General features: G+C 43.0%; 1 protein-coding gene across 1 annotated transcript; it reads right to left on the bottom strand.

The window, feature by feature from the left end:
• Positions 1-14,480: 14,480 nt before the first annotated feature.
• LOC136524624 (uncharacterized) lies at positions 14,481-19,392 on the bottom strand. Its single transcript, XM_066517914.1, has 2 exons — positions 18,902-19,392; positions 14,481-14,679 (listed from the first exon to the last, which is right to left on the bottom strand). The coding sequence occupies exons 1-2, from the start codon at positions 19,390-19,392 to the stop codon at positions 14,481-14,483; spliced, it is 690 nt and encodes a 229-aa protein (XP_066374011.1).
• Between the last annotated feature and the right edge of the window lie 813 nt (positions 19,393-20,205).

Raw genomic sequence — 20,205 nt, 5'->3', positions numbered from 1 at the left:
ATATTAATTGCATTAGCGTAATATTGAAACTTACTCCCTTCATTCCAAATTGTAATTTGGTTTGACTTTTCATATACGTAATATATATTGTCTAGATATTACACAGTAAAAGTTACGAAAACCCTCAAAAAAAACCTAGTACAGTATAGAACGAAGAGAGGTAATAGAATTTTGCAAATGAAAAAGGATAAGCCTGCTTTTGTGACCACTCACTCACCACGTTCTCCCACCTGCTTTTACAAGAACGAGTTTTGTGGGGTAATATGGCTAGGACACCGCAAATTAAACATGAGTTTGGTGTACCACCGTAATTTTTGGCGTCTCAGTTTTTCCACAATAGTCACTGTCGGGACAGGAATGAAAACCGTCTTGACGTGACGCCAGTCTTGTTTTCCTCCAAAAGGGCAAAAAAAAAGGAGAAAGGCCAACATGTTTTGCCTCTCGGTACGGATGGCACTGACCATGGCAGTGCGACCACCGCTGCCTTTTCGACTACTGCTACAGTCGTAGATTTGTCATCATTTCCTAACTTTGACAACATAAATACTGCTCGAGTTTTCAAAAAGTATATATATATATATACACTCCCATAACCCACAATACAAAAGTATTTATGTTTGTAATGCTATTTTTTCTCGTCAAAGTAAAATACAAAGCGTGAGCGAGGCTTACAAAATTCAGGCCGTTCGCTGGTCTGGTTCAGATCCAGCCAGCCGGCTGGTTCCCCTCTCAGATTACTGTTTATTAAAACAGTCAAATAATATTTTTTTTCTTACAATAAATTAGCCAAAATTAGTATTTTTTTTTACAACAAACCAGTCGGAATCGTGTTTTTCAACCGTTTCAGCCAGCCGAACGGGACGATCATCTCCTGCCACGTGCCGCCGGTGCTTCTGCTCTTCTTTTCATCGCAATGTGCAAGCATCAATGCACAGAGTGTGGTGTGACTTGAGAGTGTGAGGCCCGCCCCAAAATAAAATAGCCAGCTTTATCACTAGTTGTTCCCCCTTCTCCTCCGCCTCTTTTCACAAAGCATCGGGGCAGCTACTTTTCTTGATGCCAATATTTTCTAATCCATCGGTGGCTGCAATAGTATAGTATAGTATAAAGGGCGTGATTTGTTGGGTGTGTTGTTATGCCAGACTCTTTTTTTGACGAAATTTTATGCCAGACTCTCGGCATGCAAAATCTTTTTTCTTTTTGAGGAAAATGCAAAATCTTTTTATAAAAGCCTGTGTTTAAATGGTTCTTTCCTTCTTCGGGCATGGCCGAACTCATCCAACCTAGAAGCGGGATAGAAGTGGGTGGTAATAATGTTACCACATGAACATGCAAAGTAATCATATCAATTTCGTGCAGTCATCCTTTATTCGGTTAATCACTAATCTAATGGAACTGAGGGGAGATTTTATCTCTTACAAGTTAAAATCTTTATCGATCCCTTTTAATCGTTTCGGACTGAAGATTAACCGAAACCCATACACTAATGCTTCGGTAGGACGTTCGGACGACTGGACGCTGTCTCCTTGGGTCTGTGCAACGGACCGGTCCAACAGGCAACCGGCCTGCTCCCATACTCCCTCATCTCTGCGACCAATAACTTCCCCACTCCGCTTGTCACGGTGTTCACTGCGCCGTCCACCCCTCCGCCTCCCCGTCACGGCGTCCACTCATGCCCGTGCCAGGCAACGTGAAATCCAGGTTGCGCCATAGATCCCCTCCCATCCAATCTTCTTGCTCCAGCACCCGCTCGTCCTCTGTGTCATCATCGCTGCCGCGCCTTACCTCATCCACCGAAGCGATCTATCACGGCCTGCTCCTGCCGCTGCTCCGCGTGCCCGCCCTGCTGCTCCTGCCGTTGCTCCTGCTTCGTTGCCTGCCCCGCCCGACGACCCCGATAGGCGCCACCAGCGCAAGGAGAAGCCCTGAGCCCTAGCGTGGAAGCCCATCCGACCTCGCCTCCTACTACGGCTATGGCGCCCCGATGCAGATGGCGGAGGATGCCGCACCGGGATATGATACACGTTGCAAGTGTACATTTCAAAGGTTTCAGATGTTTTAGAGATATGTTTCAAGTGTTTCACACAGATGTTGCAAAAAGTAGATTAGGATGTTGCATATGTTGCAATGGTTGTACACTTATGTTGCAGGCGTCTGTCCTCAATGTTTCATCTGTTTTTTCAGACGTATGTTGCAAGTGTGTTTATCTGGATGTTGCATATATTTCACACATATGTTGCAAGCGTTTTATCTAAATGGTGTGTATGTTTGCAATGGCATGCATGTTTCTAAGTGTTTCATCTGTCTTTTTTTTACGGTGCAAGTGGTTGTATCTGGATGTTTCAAAAGTAGATCGGGTGTTGCACATGGGATGCGCCTGGTAAGCGGGAGCGGCGCGAGCAGTCCTCGCGCGGGTGACGCGGGCCCCCGCGTGGCGCGAGCGACAAAGGGGGTGTTCGGCTGGTAGCTTATTCCACTGTAGTTCGATTGATTTTGGATGATTCAATAGTATTCTGTGAGAGAGAATAAGCTGCAACAAGCTGAAACAATCCGAGACCAGATTAGCCGAACACCCCCGTGTGGACCCACGTAGGGACGCGTGAAAACAGAGGGGGGAAACTGACTGCAGCCACGAGCGAACGTACCCATATGCATGCTAGGCAGATCAAAGTGCGTTCTGCTTCTGGAAGTGATGGGCCATGGGGAAGAAAGCAAAGCTGCACATGACTTCTAACCTCTCATCTCGCGTTGTCAGCTACTGCCTTTCACTACTGGATTCAGGTTCTTTGAAGGCCAAATTGCACTCGGCAAAGCCTTTGTCGAGTGCGGCACTCGACAAAGAACACACGACAAAAAATTGATCGGCAAAGCCCTCTTTGCCGAGTGTCTTTTATCGGGCAGTCGGCAAAGAAAAGCGACCGTCACGGCGCCGGCCCCGTTGACGGTCGCTTTGCCGAGTGCCAACCCTGAAGGCACTCGACAAAGATTTTTTATTTTTTTAAAAAAAATTCTTTGCCGAGTGCCCTCTATCCGGCCCTTGGCAAAGATGTTTTATTTTTTCTAAAAACTCTTTGCCGAGTGCCCCTAGGCCTGCGCTCTGCAAAGTTTGAACTCTTTTTTAAAAAAAAATCTTTGTCGAGTGCCCTCTGGTCGGCACTCGGCAAAGTTTGAATTTTTTTAAAAAAAATCTTTGCCGAGTACCATGGTCATGGCACTCAGCAAAGCTAGAAAAATGGTTTTCCGAGCGCCCATTTTTCCAGCTTTGCCGAGTGCTGTGACCATGGCACTCGGCAACGAGGTCTTTTACCGAGTGCAACACTCGGCAAAGTGACCCAAAACGGTAATTTTTTTTACATTCTATCATGACAAATAAATTCATACAAACATATATCACATATATATATCTCATCCATCACATATATATCTCATTAATCACATATATATTTTATCCATCACACACACACACATATATATATATATATATATATATATATATATATATATATATATATCTCATCCATCCACACATCCATCCGCACATATCACATCCATCATAATATATATCACATATATAATAATAAGTGCTCAAGTCCATCCAAATAAATCCACAAGTCTATCACAAGTTCACGGACCTATGACGGTCGCCCGACATCTTTGTTCAATCACCTGCAATAAAAAAGAAAAAACAAGACATAATTAGAAATAGGTGCAAAAATGAACAAAACATAATTACAAAAAACATAGTAATATATGTATTAGAAATATATGTAAAAATAAACAAAACATAATTACAAAAAAAACATAGTATTACATGTATTAGAAATAATCTTCATGATTGAGATTAGCTGGATCATAGGTCTCGTCATCACTATCAACATTGTCCAACTCATCAACACTATCCGAAGGAGGAATGTTGTCTTCATTGTCATTGCCTAAACATAATCGCTCAAGCATTTGTATGTCCTTCAGATTTCGCACCTCGTCTCTAGCGTCCTCGTTATCATCCCTTTCATTGTCTACTTCCATTCATATCTCTTCGGTTAAGTCTATGTCAAACCTCCCTTGTAGCCCCTCTTCTTGATAGAACTCTCCATCATATGTGTTTAGGTTGAAGTTGTAATCTTCATCGTTTGGGATAGGTAGTTTACCGTGTGGCGATACCTTATGCATAATAGACCAACCCTTAAGATGCTCGGCATCTTTGCACGCATATGACGTATAATAAACCTGGACGATGTGTTGAGCCACAATGTAGACATCTTTTCCTAGATAGACGAAATCCTGTCGAATCTTGACTAGCCCAAGCTTAGGGGTCCGTCTCGTTACTCCAGGATGAAACCAGTGGCATTTGAATATGATAGGAGTAAGAGGTTTGGAACCATAGAATGATAGTTCATAGATTTCTTCAATTCTTCCATAATAGTCGAGTCCATCAGTACCGGGCGTAACAACTCCGTTGTTTGTGGTTTTTCGATTGGGCCGACTCTGCTCGTAGCTTGCTGTGTGAAAATGATATCCATTCACGTCATAACTGGTAAATGACTTGACCCTAACGGCACAGCCGTTTGCAACCTATCTCAGCTCATCACTTATAGGCGCATAAGTTTGGACTTTCTGTTTGAACCAACAAATGAAATCGGGGCTCTCTGGTCCTGCACCCTGTGAAAGAAGGGTATCATTTTCTTGCAGGGTAGGTTGCCTTGATCCATGCCAGGATTGACGAAAAAATTCCCTGTACCAACGAGAAACAAGGGGGTTGGACGAAGAAACAAGGACATACGGTGAAATGAAACAAGTTCGTTCAAAACTTACCCAATGAACGGCTGCACCTCGACAAGGTTGGTCAACACATATAGCATGATACTACGCCACTCTTCATTTTTCAATTGCTTAGTGGTCGATGCACTTGCGCTTCCGAGTTGCCCTTGAAAAAGGCTGAGGTTCGATTCATTTTCGCCAGCATTGTAACGATGGGGTGGATTATAAATGCTAGGAAGGTTCTCAGTGTAGTATTTCTCTGTGAAGTTCAACACCTCCTCTAGAATGTATGCCTCTGCAATGGATGCCTCAATTTTGGCTTTATTTCTACATTTTTTGTGAAGTGTCTTCAGACATCTCTCGATTGGATAGCACCAATAGTCCTGCACGGGCCCCCCATCCATGCCTCATACAGGAGGTGCACAATCAAATGCTGCATCGGCAAGAAGCAGCCAGGTGGAAAGATCTTCTTCAACTTACAGAGCAACACGGGTGCCGCTTTTTCCAAGTCATCAATGATGATTCGAGAGAGCTCCTTGGCACAAAGCTGGCAGAATAAGTAGCTCAACTCTGCCAGCACTTGCCAGATATGCTCCAGGATATAGCCTCAAACCATCGCTGGAAGAAGCCACTCAATCCATATGTGGTAGTCATGACTCTTCATCCCGTTGACTCACAGAGTGCCTAAGTTCACTCCCCTCTTTAGATTCGCTGCATACCCATCAGGGAACATTAGCGTCTAGATCCATTCAAGTACTTCCCTCCTTTGGTCCTTTTTCAAGACAAAATCGGCCTTAGGCCTTCTCCAGGTCTTGCCACGACTAGGAGGCCGCATCTCTTGATTTGGTCTATCGCACAATGTTGCCAGGTCCACTCTAGCCTTAGGGTTGTCCTTAGACTTTTCAGTGTCCATGAGTGTTGCCCAAAGTGCCTCGGCAACATTCTTTTTAGTGTGCATTACATCAATGTTATGTGGTAGAAGAAGGTCATCGAAATAGGGGAGCCTCGTCATGCCTGAGATATGAGTCCACATATGTTGCTCACCATATCCCACAAAACCACCTTCTTCATTAGGCATGAGAGCATCTATCTGAGCATGAACCTCGACACTAGTCATCATTCGCGGTGCAGGGTTTGTCACTTTGACACCTTTCATAAAGTTCTTAATGTCTTGTCTGAATGGATGGTCAAGAGGTAGGAATTGATGATGTCTGTCGAATGACGAATACTTGCCACTCTTCTGCAACCAAATGAACCTCACACCTTCCTTGCATATTGGGCATGGGAACTTCCCATGAACACACCAGGTGCAGAATATCCCATATGCCAGGAAGTCATGCAGGGAGTAGTGGTACCAAACTTGCATTTTGAAGGTTGTCTTTGTAGCTCGATCATATGTCCATACCCCTTCATCCCAAGCATGGACCAATTCATCAAACACGAGCTCCATGAACACACCCATATTACTCCCTGGGTGTTCAGGAATTATCAACGACAAGAATACGTTATGTCATTGAAAGAAGATACCGGGGGGGAGATTAAGGGGGATAACGAAGACAGGCCAACATGTGTATGGGGCAGCCATCATTCCATAAGGATTGAACCCATCTGTTGCCAGCGTGTCACGTACATTACGAGCCTCATCTGCTTTGTCATGATGTTTGTCATTAAATGGGATCCAAGCTTCACCATCGGATGGATGTACCATCTTGTTAGGATTGTACCATTTACCATTTTTATGCCATGTCATCTGTTTCGCGGATTCCTCGGTCATATATAGCCGTTGGATCCTCGGTAGGAATGGAAGGTACCGTAGGATTTTCATGGGGATCGTAAGTTGCCTCTTCTGGCCATCATCAGAGTCTACCTCCAGGTACCTGGAGGATTTACACTTTAGACAGAACTTTGCATGCTCGTGTTCTTTCCTAAATAGGACGCACCCCTTTGGACAAGCATGTATCTACTCATACGACATCTTAAGTGCACGAAGAAGTTTCTGTGACTCGTACATGCTCTTTGGTAGAATGTGGCCCTCCAAAAGCAGGGTGTCAATCACGGCCAATATCTTATCGAAGCCTTCTCGACTCAAGTTTAACTCAGACTTCAACCCTATTAAGCGTCCAATGGCATCTAGTTGAGACATCGTTGACCGATCGTGAAGGGGTTTCTGTGCTGAGTCCATCATGTCATAGAACGCCTATGCGGCTACCTCCATCTCCTCCTTCTCACGTCCCTTATTGAACTGTCCTTGGTGAAAGTCATCTAACATGTCTGCTACCTCGGCATCAGCATCAGCATCAAAAGCCTCCACCTGTGGTCTCACCACCTCCTCTCTCATACGATGGGCTTCACCATGGTGGACCCACCAGGTGTAGTCCGACGTAAATCCATTCTTCATAAGATGTTTACCCATTTCCACCTTGTTTACCCTTCTCCTGTTTCCACATTTGCTGCAGGGACACAAAACTAGGCAATGTCCTTTAGCAGCCTTGCCAAATGCACTGTTCAAGAAAGCATCGGTCTTGTTCATCCATTCTGTGGTGTAATCACTCTAACTTCTCTAGCCCATGTACATCCATTGACGATCATCCATCCTCTAACATATGTATCAGTGAGTAATGTAACCATCAATTGCATCTACATGGTGTTCCTACTGTCTAATAGGTGAGGATAGGTCCTAATCCCACCCATGGATGCGTAGATAAGGTTAGTTTCCATGCTCTACTCCTATCCGAGATAGAATTTCGGCAGCACCTCCCTGCTGTTCTCCATATACACGTCCTGCCAAAGAAGAGTGCGTATCCGGAGAACAACAGGGAGGTTATACCGAAACTCTATCTTGGACTAGAGTAGACTATGGAAACTAACCCATCTACGCATCCGTGGACTGTCCAAAAAATGTGGACAATCCAAAACAAATACGGTCATAGATATGCAAAGATCTACATACCTCCAACCGTATCTCTTTTGAACGGGAGACGCCTAACTGGGTTACATGGTCTATGGCCATGATACGAAAAGAGGGGTTATACCTAGGGTGGCGGCGGAGTCAGGCTAGCGGGGCCGTGGCGGGTTGGTGTAATGGCGAGGCGACACGGTGCAGGCAGACCGGCACGACGACGGGAACTCCGACTCGGCTCCGACGGGCTCTTCTCTACAAAAATGGAACAAAATACTGTCATTTAAAAAAATTCGGTAGAACCTCCCCTGCACGGTGAGGTTTCCAAAACCTAGAAAAAACAACGGCACGATGGCGTACAAGCACATATGTCTTAAGAGAAACCATGTAGTTTGGATATCAATCCATGCAGAAGAATATATCCAAGTAGTACCACTACTACTACTACTTCCACTATTGCTACTACTACTACCACTAGTTCTACTACTACTACTACTACTACTACTACTACTACTACTACTGTTGCTACTACTACTACCACTAGTTCTACTACTACTACTACCACTACTTCTACTACTACTACCACTAGTTCTACTACTACTACTACCACTAGTTCTACTACTACTACCGCTACTTCTAATACTACTACTACAACTAATACTACTACAACTATCACTACCACGACAACAACAAGAGAGAGGGCATACCTGACGGGTGCTGGGGGTAGGGGCGGGCGACGTCGGGGTCGGGGTCAGGGTCGCCGAAGTCGGGAACGGGGCCGGGCACGGGCGATGTCAGGGCAGGCGGTCCACGGGGCGTGGCCGGGGGCAGGGCCGGCTCCTACTCCTCCTCCTCCCCTCCTCCCCCTCCTCCCCCTCCTCCTCCTTGCCTCCTCCTCACCTCCTCCTCCTCCTCCCCTCCTCCACCCGCCGGTGTTGGTGGGTCGACGTGGGCCAGCTGGCCACGCTCGGCCACACGTGGGCGCGGGGGCGGGGGCTGGCGGAGGCGGGGGCAGGCGCCAGCACACGACGTGGGGAGGGGTTGCGGCGGGCGGCGCGCGACGCGGTGAAGGGCGGCGGCGGCGGCCCGGTGGCTGGCGGGCGCGGCGCATGGGAGGGGAGGGCGGCGCACAGCATCGGCAGCGAGGAAGGGCTGCGGCGAGCGGCACGTGGCGTCGGCGGTGGCCCGGTGGCTGGCGGGCGCAGCGCACGGGTGGGGAGGGTGGCACGCGGTGTCAACGGCGGGGAAGGGCTGCGGCGCGCGGCGCGGGACGCGGGGAAGGGCGGCGACGCACGGCATCGGCGGTGGCCCGGTGGCTGGCGGACGGCCACGGGCGCGGCGCACGGGGAGGGGAGGGCGGCATGCGGCGGCGGCGGGGAAGGGCTACGACGGGCGGCGCAGGGAAGAGCGGCGGCGCACGGCGTCGGCGGCGGCCAAGGGGAGGGCAGCGCACGGCGCGGGGCTGTCTGTTTGTGTGACTGCCCGGCCGAATTCGCCTAAGTGCCCCCACCCGTCCCTTTGCCGAGTGTCGGATCAGGGAGGCACTCGGCAAAGGAGGCAACTTTGCCGAGTGCCCCGATCCGGTCATCGACATAGATTTTTTTTGAAATACCTTTACCGAGTGCTCCTGCGAAGGCACTCGGCAAAGAGAAAATTTCTAAAAAAAATTCAAAAACCTCTTCGCCGAGCGCCTTATTCTTGGCACTCGGCAAAGACCCCCTTTGCCAAGTGCCATACCCCGGCGCTCGGCAAAGTTTTTTTTTGTTTTTGGCCTCCAAATTTTTTGTGCAGCCCTTTTAAAGTATCGGGAACTCCTCGTTAGAATTTAGGGATTTTTATGGCTTTTTGATATATTTAGTTACTTTATTTCGTTTACTTGATTTTTTTTGAAAAATATAAATTTGAACTGCACGTGGTACGAATAATGGAATTTAATGATTCAAAAAATGATAGTCATGTTACTGAGTGTAGTGTGAGGCCGTATCCAGGAACGGACCCGAAATTTCGGACATCTTGTTCGCGGATGTCCGAAATTTCGGGTCCGTTCCTGGATACGGCCTCACACTACACTCAGTAACATGACTATCATTTTTTGAATCATTAAATTCCATTATTCGTACCACGTGCAGTTCAAATCAATATTTTTCAAAAAAATTCAAGTAAACGAAATAAAGTAACTAAATATATAAAAAAGCCACAAAAAATCCCCAAATTCTAACGAGGAGTTCCTAGTACTTTAAAAGGGTTGCACAAAAATTTTGGAGGCCAAAAACAAAAAAAAAACTTTGCCGAGCGCCGGGGTATGGCACTCGGCAAAGGGGGTCTTTGCCGAGTGCCAAGAATAAAGCGCTTGGCAAAGAGGTTTTTGAATTTTTTTTAGAAATTTCCTCTTTGCCGAGTGTCTTCACGGGGGCACTCGGCAAAGGTATTTAAAAAAATGTAATTTTTTTAATTCCTCCCTTTGGCGAGTGCCGAAGCTGTTAGGCACTCGGCAAAGACATTTCAAAAAAAATATTGAATCTTTGCCGAGCGCCGTGTCAGGGGCACTCGGCAAAGTATTTTTCAAAAAAAAAATCTTTGCCGAGTGCCTTAAGATGCATACCAAAATTAAATGTACCAAAAACATATATTATATCTAGATGCATACCAAATTGAATGTAAAAAAAAAGTCAAAGCAACTTATAATTTGGAACCGAGAAAGTAAAAGATAAAAGGATTTACCACGTCCAATAGACCATGCATGCATCGATTTGATTAAAAATATTTATATTACCTTTCCTTATTTGTCCTATTTTTTTTTCAAAATTAAAAATTAAATACTACATGTTTGACGTATTACCTCTTAGATAATAATAGATGTATAATATGACTATCCAATCTAATTATATGAACGGCCCATAGTTATTTAGACGTACCACAACACTCTTATTAGTATGTGAGAAATGAAGTGACAATGCATCAAGCTATTCCATTTCACAAACCAAATAAAATAAAGATAAAAAGTGAGAAGGCGATGAACCAACCCATTTCTCAAACTAAACACTCGATTACTTTCTGAGCACACACTTGACACTTCTCCCTCTCTCTCTCTCTTTTGGCTCAACTTTTCATTGCAACATTTTGTATTCCCCTTATATATATACTACTGTATTATATACTATCGATGTTACAGTGACACTGACACATGGATATGGATCCACATGTATCACCGGCGGTGGCAAATAAAGGGTCGTGCAAAATTCTACTGGCTGGAAAAGTAATTCATTACATTTTTTTGGCACCACACAAGAAGCAATCACTGTGGAAACCAGAATACATACAACTTTCAGGAGGTTCCATCGTCAGGATTCAGGACCGGTGAAAGGCTTTGTAATGAATGGCGACAGGTACTGCTGCCGTTGGTGATGCAGGAGTAACTTCAGAGGACACGTTGCTTCCAGTTTCTGAGGCCATCAAACTTTCACGGAGGCTGCTATCTTTTGCTTTCACGGAGTAATCTAGTAGTAGATGGGAAATACGGGTGAGTTAGTTTGTGAGCACCACACTTGACACTTCTCCCGTGTTTCCTCAAATTCAGAAACATGTGTTTTTCTTTCTGACTGAGCACGTAGCGTGGTTGATCACTAGCTGCGGAAGTAACTAACACTGGAGACGGCACTTTGATTGATTCAGGACTCGGTCTTTTTTCCCAGAGACAATAATTTTCGACGGCAGAAATCATTGTTGACTTTAACGAGTCGGTCTTTAAAAATCGATTTTTAGAGAGGGTTGTGCTTGCCTCTAAAGTGTCTTATTTCTATACAATTGGTTGTGTAGTACTAGTAGCGGTTTGGAAAACCATCACTGCAAATTGATTTTGACCATCTTAAAAAGTTGTATATGTGGCGGTGACATTTCCATCATTGATGGAAGGACAAAGGAGGGCTCAATGCAAAACGTCTAGCTTTCTCCACGACTGCTGCCATAATGTATGTTGATTTGAAACAATGAGGCGTAGTACTGTCTTTAATTGTATCTGTGCGCTATCGGAATTTAGTAATTGGTAATCGAAAAAGAATATGCCTATTTTTAGGATCTACTCCCTCCCAAAATTTATATCTCGGTTCTAAAATAAGTGTCATTCTCATTTTTTGAAAAGTCAAATATTTTCTATTTTAACAAAATTTATATTAAAAAATATTAATATTTATGGTGTATAATTAGTATCATTAAATGAATCGTTGAATATATTTTTATAATAAATCTATAAATTTAGTTAAATTTTAAAAAAAATTGACCACCATGCATCCTACCGTGACACTTATTTTCGGAGAAAGGGAGTACATATTTGGATTGAGACAGACAGATAACTTTTTCATCAAAGTATGCCTGGTCTTTGGTCATGGGCGTATTTGGATTTAGTTAAAAATACCTGGTCAGACAACAATTTCTGGTCCTACACATCTAAAATCAGACATACGAAGGTCTCTCCAATCTAGGCAACTTTTTCAAGCACTCATCTAAGCATGCCCTTGTAACCACTCACGCACGGCACCACTTTTCTCCCACCTGCTGTTTTGAATTGAAGAACCAGTTTTGTGGGTAATATTATGGTTAGGACACCGAAAATTAAACATGACCGAAGTTTAGGTGTACCACCATAAATTGTGGGTCTCAATTTTCCACAACGTTCACTGTCGGGAGAGGAATAAAAACCGTCTTGACGTCATTCTTGTTTTCCACGATCGGCCTTATTCGCTTCTCTTGTAATCCGTCTTTTTTAGCTTATTTTTTTAGTTTGAACAATATTTTTCTCTCACATCAAATCAGTCGGAATAGTATTTCGGCTTTTTTCAGCGAAACGAACAAGGCCAATATGGTCACTGGGTAAGTGCGCTGCTTCGACCTTGAGTATAGGTTTGTCATCTTTATTTTTCTAACTTTGACTATGGGTATCTCAAAGTTCATACATATTGACAACATAAATTTAATACTATTCGACTTTTTATAAAGAATACTACTCACATCAATGGTATTTTTACTCATAAACAGCTGGCTGGAGCCGGCTGCTTCCTCCTCACAAAACACTATTTATCTATTAGTCAGAATATTATTTTTCTCTCACAACAAATCAGCCGAAAACGACCAGCCAGCTCTAATCCAGCTCAGCCGAACGGGGCTTGTTGACTTTTCAGATGGAGGAGAGACTTGTTGAGGATTGTGGCCCCAGGAAAGAGCACACATGGTCAGCCTAAATATTCCACGGCCCTGTAAAAAACCTGGTTAGTTGGTCTAGAAGGCCTTAAAAGACCCGTTAATATTCCAACCATCCTAAAAATAAAATGCAATTTTAGATTTAGACTAAGTCATATTTTTAAAATTCTAACTAAAATTTATAGAAAACAATATCAATATTTATGTCCTCAAAAATGTTTACTATAAATACACATAGTTAATTAAAGTTAGAAAATTTTCACGGGGTCCACAAATTTTTAGTCAGGTCTCCTGTGAAGGATTTGATCATTTTTAAAAAATAATTAAAAACTATTAAAGGATTTTGTATTGGGAACTAAACTATATCCAAATACATTTATGCTTTTAGATCGTATTCAAAATATTTCGCGCGTATGCCAGTTCTTTTGTTGTAAATATTGTGCAGACCTGACATTGATCCTCTTTCTGTCTGGACACGCAGATTTATATTCTTGACTTTAGAGTTGATAATTTTCAGACTTTACAATTGACTTTGGTGCAGACTGTCTATGGGTTGTATATGCCCTTAGGCTTTTCAGGATTTATATTTTACATGCAATGACATGATTACACTCTCCGGTTGAAAGGAACTTAACAAAATTTGAATTATAATTTTTGGATTTGATTTTGATTTTATATAGATTTTATAAATTTTAGTTAATTTGTGCATTGTTTTGGAAAAGACGAGAAGCTAACTGTTTACACCAAAATTTAGGAAGAAGAATACATGAATTCGAAGCTTCCAGGATTGTGTCATCAAGGAATCGATTAGATGTGAATCGGTATCGGCTGATTTAGATGCGATGTCAGAATCAGCTATTTCATAGATGACGTCAGCAGACGACGTTAATGGGCTATGCTTGAATGGCGTCAGGAAGGTGTGTCAGACTCTATAGATAAGGAAAATTATGGTCCATGTTATTATTAAGTTAGAAAGTTTTCTTTTATTCCAAGAATTATAATGAGTCGTATTTGAGTAGGATTCATATTTAGGTTCCGGGTATAAATATTAGACCCTGGTTATTATAAAAAAAAGACGAACACTCAATCAATACAATCTTTTCGGCTTTCGTCATCGCATTAGGAGTAAGAGTACTGTAGATCTCAGCGAGTTCTTCAGCAAACAGGGCTGCATCGATTGATCGACCTCCAGCTTGCTTAAGAGTACCGCCACGACTTGTATTGTGCTTGTAAAGCTGGATCAGCTGATTGATCTTTTATGAGCCATAATATAAGTTAGTTATCGATCTGTATCGTAGTTTGTAAGACTGCATCAGCTGATTGATCTTTTACGAATCATAATATAGATCAAAGTTATCGATCTTGTGCTAAATAACTTGTTTAATACAATATCACCAGTTATCGAATCTGCTAAGATTAGTAAGGTTTTCCTTACTATTTTTCGTTGATTCACCAGTTATCGATCTTGTTATAATTAATATTTTATTAATTATAACAAATCACCTGATTGAGATAGAGATAAATCGACATCATATCATTTGAAAGCGGAACTAAACTCCTCTCTAGCACTAGGACGTGGCTGCTGCTGTGCCTGCTCCTAAATCTGCTGTTGCTGAGTCTACTGTTGAGCCTATTGACGCTGAAAGAACTCAACAAACTGTCTGTCGTACCTAGCCTGTTGCTGCTCCTCAGTCTCAGGCTCACTGGCCGCCTCATCTGATAGTGGAGACCTAGAAGGCTCAAGCTCAAGTCTAGCAGCAATCTGCTTTAGAGTCTGAGTGTCCTTCCTCCTAGCCTCTCTCTCCTTCTGCTGCCTAACCTGTATGTCTCTGCACATTCCAAACATGGAGCTAAAAAACCTGTGGATAGGCGAAGGAGGACTGCCACGACGTGAGGTAGAATGAGAGTGAGAACCACGTGGTGGAGGGGAAGCTCCTCCTACTACACCACCTATAGGTGCATCTGCCTCTACTGCTGCTGCTTCCTCTGGACCAGCTGGAGATACTCCAATCTCAGGTGGATCTGCAACTATCTTCAGGGCCTTATGAATCTTGTCATAATCAAAAGTGTGCCCTATCACCTCCTCAATCATATGCATTATATACGGAGCAAAACACAACCCTTGAGGGGCCTCTCAGAAATGCTCTTGATCTCCCACCAAATGAAGTCGAAGACACTGAAGTCAAAGACACTGAAGGGCCGTGCATCTGGTGCCATCCTATGGAGCAGGTTCCTAGAATAGTCTATAATGTTTTCCTTATCTCCACTCTTGCAGTCAATGGTGTCTCTGAACATCCCATCTAGGTATCTATATGTAGGGTGAAGACCTAGAACCTTCCCCACTGCTCCTCTCTCACCCCCTGGTGGATACATGTAGGCGAGCTGCTCTTGAGGTAGCACCTGCTCAGTGTGAATCCTATATCTCTAAAGATCCTCCTCTAAGAAGCCAAGTAGAGCAGCAAAGATGTCATAATCCACACTGTACCACTGGCCCTCAAGCATCCAGTGCATACGCCTCTTATCCTCCTCAACATATAGGGTGGCATAGAACTAAGCTATCACCTCTATGTTCCAGCCATGCTGGAACTTCATGATCTCATACACCCTTGTACACTCACAAATGACAATAGCATGATCAATGGAGGACTTCTATAATTCTCTGACGTACTGCCAGTCAATCCACTGAGATCTGACAATCACTCGGTTTCTGGTGAGGATCACACTAGTGTAGAAGTCCATATGAAACATAGTGTGAAAGTGATGATCGTACTAAATCCTCTACAAACCTCTAGGATCTATCCTCCTCTGATCCCTGGCCCTCTTGGTCATACCCTTACCACGATAATCAACTCTAGCAACATAGTTGGATAAGACTAGACCATGTACCTCAAGAAGACCAAAGTGCATACTAGGACCGGGCTGCCCTGGCTAAAGTGGGTACTGCACTAGAGGTACTATATGCTCCTCCTCAATCTCTTGCTCATCATCTGAGCTGCCACTATCTGAGCCTCTATTAGTGCTCTTTCTCTTTCTGACTCTAGGCTCCACTCTGTATTCATCAGTTTCATCATCATTAGAAGAGGGGCTGCTATCACCATCACCTCTGTCTCTGTACTATGGAGCACCCCTAGTCGCTCTGGAGGGTCTCCTACTGCTGCCATGCTCCTACTGACTGAATCTAGGATGCAAGTCCTGCCTTGCCTTCTTTATTTCTAAAACACAGGCCTGTCATGCAGAGCCTTGGACCGAGGCTCGAGCCTGCCATCCTTGTGTCTCCCCATCTCTGTTGCCCTGTATCCAAAATGATTTGCAAAGAATCTTAGATATATGCCCAAACAATATTTCTTATATCACCGTCTATATATATATACAATTATTTATCCATAATCTCGCAATCACCTATCCCATCCATGGTCAAGGTTTGCAAAATTAATTTAGACAAACAATCATACATATAGAGACAATAATTAATGAGTATTGAGTCAAGGCTACAGCTGAACATGGACTGTTGGCTCATACCTATGAATACCTAGACACGTCCGGTATGCGCGCGCACAGTAGTCCAAGCAGGGGCCTTGACATCGATCTCAATCAATCCATTTCAAAATTTGTGGGTAGCTTCCTCAACAACAATACTTCGCTTCTACTAAAAGGATTTGAAAATTTTGCACTACCCAATAGATCGGATGGGTTCTAAGATTTGAAATACCAAGGGTGGAGACCGTCGAAATCGATCTCAAATCCACGGAGCTGTCCTCGGAATCTTGATGTGGGAAAACTTCAATCCTTATCCCATCCTTGCCTTCTCCTTCTTCTTTCATTTTCGCTTTGACTGGTAATGGCGCAAAGTGGCAACGGTTGCTGGGTGCTTTGCTTGCTTCTGTGGAGACTGGCGAGGCGCGTGGCAGGGAAGAGGTAGCAGAGCGCGATGCAGAGGTAATGCAGCGGCAAGGGCATGGTGATGGCGCAGAGTGCAGGCGAGGGAGAGAGCGAGCGGTGGCAGTGACCGTTGAGATAGAATGAATGAAATGGGCCTCAGACCTGGGCCGAAAGGGTATTTAACCTAGCTCTCCCGCGGATACCGGACACGTCCGGTATTTGCAGGGACTAGTCCAACTTGTTCCAAATTTCATTCACTTGATTCCAATCCCCTTTTCTATCATTTCTTGATCCAAAACATGCATGTCCTTGATCCAAATAAGGTGTAACTACTTTTCTTATCCAAATGCCAAGAATTGCTTTTCTCTTTTCTCAAATATTTGGCATATTTATGATTTTGAAAAAAATTGAGAGAGACTTAAGGAGACATAGGAGTTTATGGACTTGAGAGGGTCATACCACTTGTGATTAGTCAAGCAAGCAATCAATGGGAGCAATAATCACAAATGACATGACTTAGGTCACAAAGACCAAGAACCAAATAGGTTTTCCAAAATCACACCACCTATGCATTCTAATTAGGGATTTTGAAAAACATTTATCCTATGTCCCACAAATACACACTCTAGCATATAAAGGACCTTAGATGCACTTACAATGCACGTATGTAAATACATACCTTTGCCTTGAGCCTACAAGAATTCCACTAAGAAGATACATAGCATGATAATCTTTATATTGACATTAATTGCCAAATAATCATGCTAGATATGAAATCAATTTTCATCCAAAGGAAATCCACTTAGATTTGGTAAATCACAAGCTTCTGAGTAAATTAAGGATATATGAAAATATATGGATCAAAGACTCAGTTGTAATCCAATTAGTATTTTGGTTTCTGCAATACCAGACACGTCCAGTAGGTGTACCGGACACGTTCGGCATACGTAGAATAGAAACATTTTTTTTTCTGTCCCTAGCCATACCAGACACGTTCGGTAGGTGTAGAACAGAGACAATTAATCCGCTGCTTGTGATTCTTCATTTAGCTCTAGTATTTCTTATATACCTGCATCTCAATAAATAAATTGCTCTACTAGAGAGTCATTAAAAGCACCATATGGCAAAATAAAATAATTTTCAATTGAATCTAATTAGCCACTTTGAATATTTCATAAATAGACCTATTTGTGAGCCATTGATCACAAAATATACAAAGTGGCTATCCTATAGGGTTTAGGTACTTATTACCAATGGTGAGGATGGAGTAGATGATATATTCATTAAATTATCTTTGGATCAACCATATAGGAGATTATGACAAGAATTGGTTGATAGATTGAGTGGATATTTTCAATTTGCTTACTCAATCACCCCGAAGCCTTCATCTCATCACCAAGTACCTATATCATTAACCTAAGCACACTTTGGTACCTTTGCTCTATGCTTGTTTTGCTTGTATGGACATCTATCAACCTTGTGGCCCATCTCATTGCATCCATAGCATCTTCTTGTTGCAACTTGGGCTTCCTTTCTTGCCTCTTTGTACATTGGACATTTCTTGGTAGGATGCCCTAATTTCTTGCACATGAGACAAGCGCTTTGTCCATCACTTTTATTTTGGTTGGCCAACTTGTTTGAGGCCTTTTGTTCGGCTGCTTCACACTTGTTGGCCCAACTCTTATGTGGACACATAGCCTACTCATGTCCATATAATCCACAACCATAGCATAACATTTTCCATGTTTCTTTCTCTTGGTTGTGTTGGCCTTGCTTGAAATGTGATTATTTTGTTAGGCTTTAGAGAAAGCAAGGTTTGAACCCTTCTTAAGCTTCTTCACTATGTTATCACAGTTATCTTGAGAAGGTTGTGCTTTCTCCTTACCCTTCAACCGAATCACATCTTTCTTTCATCTTTCCACCTCTTCTTTGAGCTCTATGTTTTCTATGAGATTTAGCTCAATCGAAGATTGGCTTGCTTGAGGAGCACACTCATTAGTACAAGAAATATTTAATTGAGATGGTGTACTAGTGAGTGAATGTGTGAGTGGTTGAGAAAGTTTTACCGATGTGATCACAACCTCATGAGCCACCTCAAGCATGATGCTTGATTCTACTACTTCCTCATGGGAGCACTTTAGATGGACATAGTTTGCTTATAGCACATTATACTTGTTTGATAGTTCATCTAGCCTTTCCTTGAGCTCAAAGTTTTCCTTCTCTAGTTGTGAAACATTAGAAGAGGAGTTAGTAACTAAAGCATGCTCAATTGATAATTTTTCATACCTCTCTTTGATTTTCTTTAGTTCTTCTAACTTGGAGATGAGAAACATTTCTTGCCGTTGAAGTGATTGCTCTTGCTTCTCATTCTCTTCCTCTAGCTCATCATTCTTCTTAACTAGCTTCATGAGGATGAGCTTGTCTTTGCTACTTACATGATCAAGAGTGTAACTATTTTCAATTTCAATATCACTCTCCAATTGATCATCTATTTGTGCTATCTCCTTGGCTTGTTCTTTCTTGTTAGTCTTCTTCTTGCTTTTCTTGGCCATGAGACACAAGTGATGAGAATCATGAGATACTGAGGTTGACTCATTACTTGGTCGCCACCGGTCTTGAGCATCCTTGCAAACAGCTGCTTGCTGCTCTGCTGCCTCGGCCATACTGTGTAGGTAGACAATAGGTCATGCGCTGCTTGCACTTCTTGCTCTGGCTCGGCGCTCTTGAGGTCTTGTGAGGTTTCGTTGCTACATGAAGACACAATGGACATGCTTTCCATTGAATTGCACTCAATATCATCATCACATTTGGATTTTCCATATAATTCAACAAGTCTAGTCCAAATGAGATGAACACTCTCTAAAGGTTGTTGTCCATTAAAGATTGCCTCATCTTGAATCTCTGCACTCAATGTACTCAAAATGACATTAATAGCTTGAGCATTGAGTTGCACGCATATCTCTTCCTCTTTTGACAAATTTTTATAGTTGCTCCAATCAACTATAGGAATAGGTATGCTTGCATCCATAATATGCTCAACAAGAGGACTAATATCCCTAAAAGCATTGAGTACATGAATTGATCAAGGTAGAAAGTTTGAACCATCATTTTGGAGAAGCATCAGCTCCAACTTGATAGGCGTCGATATCATTTTCTCACGGCGGTGAAGCTTTAGGTGAGTTCTAGCACTGATACCAATTGAAAAGACCTAGAGTACCGCCTAGAGGGGGGTGAATAGGCATTTCTAAAAATTAACACTTTTAAAAGCGGAAACGATTTGGTAATGAGAGTTTCCAAAATGGAAACTCCAAATCAGAGTAATAACACCCCTCATAAGTTAGTCACAGAGTATATAAAAGATACTAAATAAGTTTAGGGAGCTAAACACCTGCAACCAAAAAGTTAAATCAAAATGCAATTAAGTTTGGCATAGGAATCCACACTAGACGTGTCCGGTAGGTCTACCGGACATGTCC

Source organism: Miscanthus floridulus, chromosome 18, assembly GCF_019320115.1.
Source record: "Miscanthus floridulus cultivar M001 chromosome 18, ASM1932011v1, whole genome shotgun sequence".
Taxonomy (NCBI): Eukaryota; Viridiplantae; Streptophyta; class Magnoliopsida; order Poales; family Poaceae; genus Miscanthus; species Miscanthus floridulus.
The sequence above is the reverse complement of the archived record's forward strand: the minus strand, read 5'-3'. Positions and strand labels throughout refer to the sequence as shown.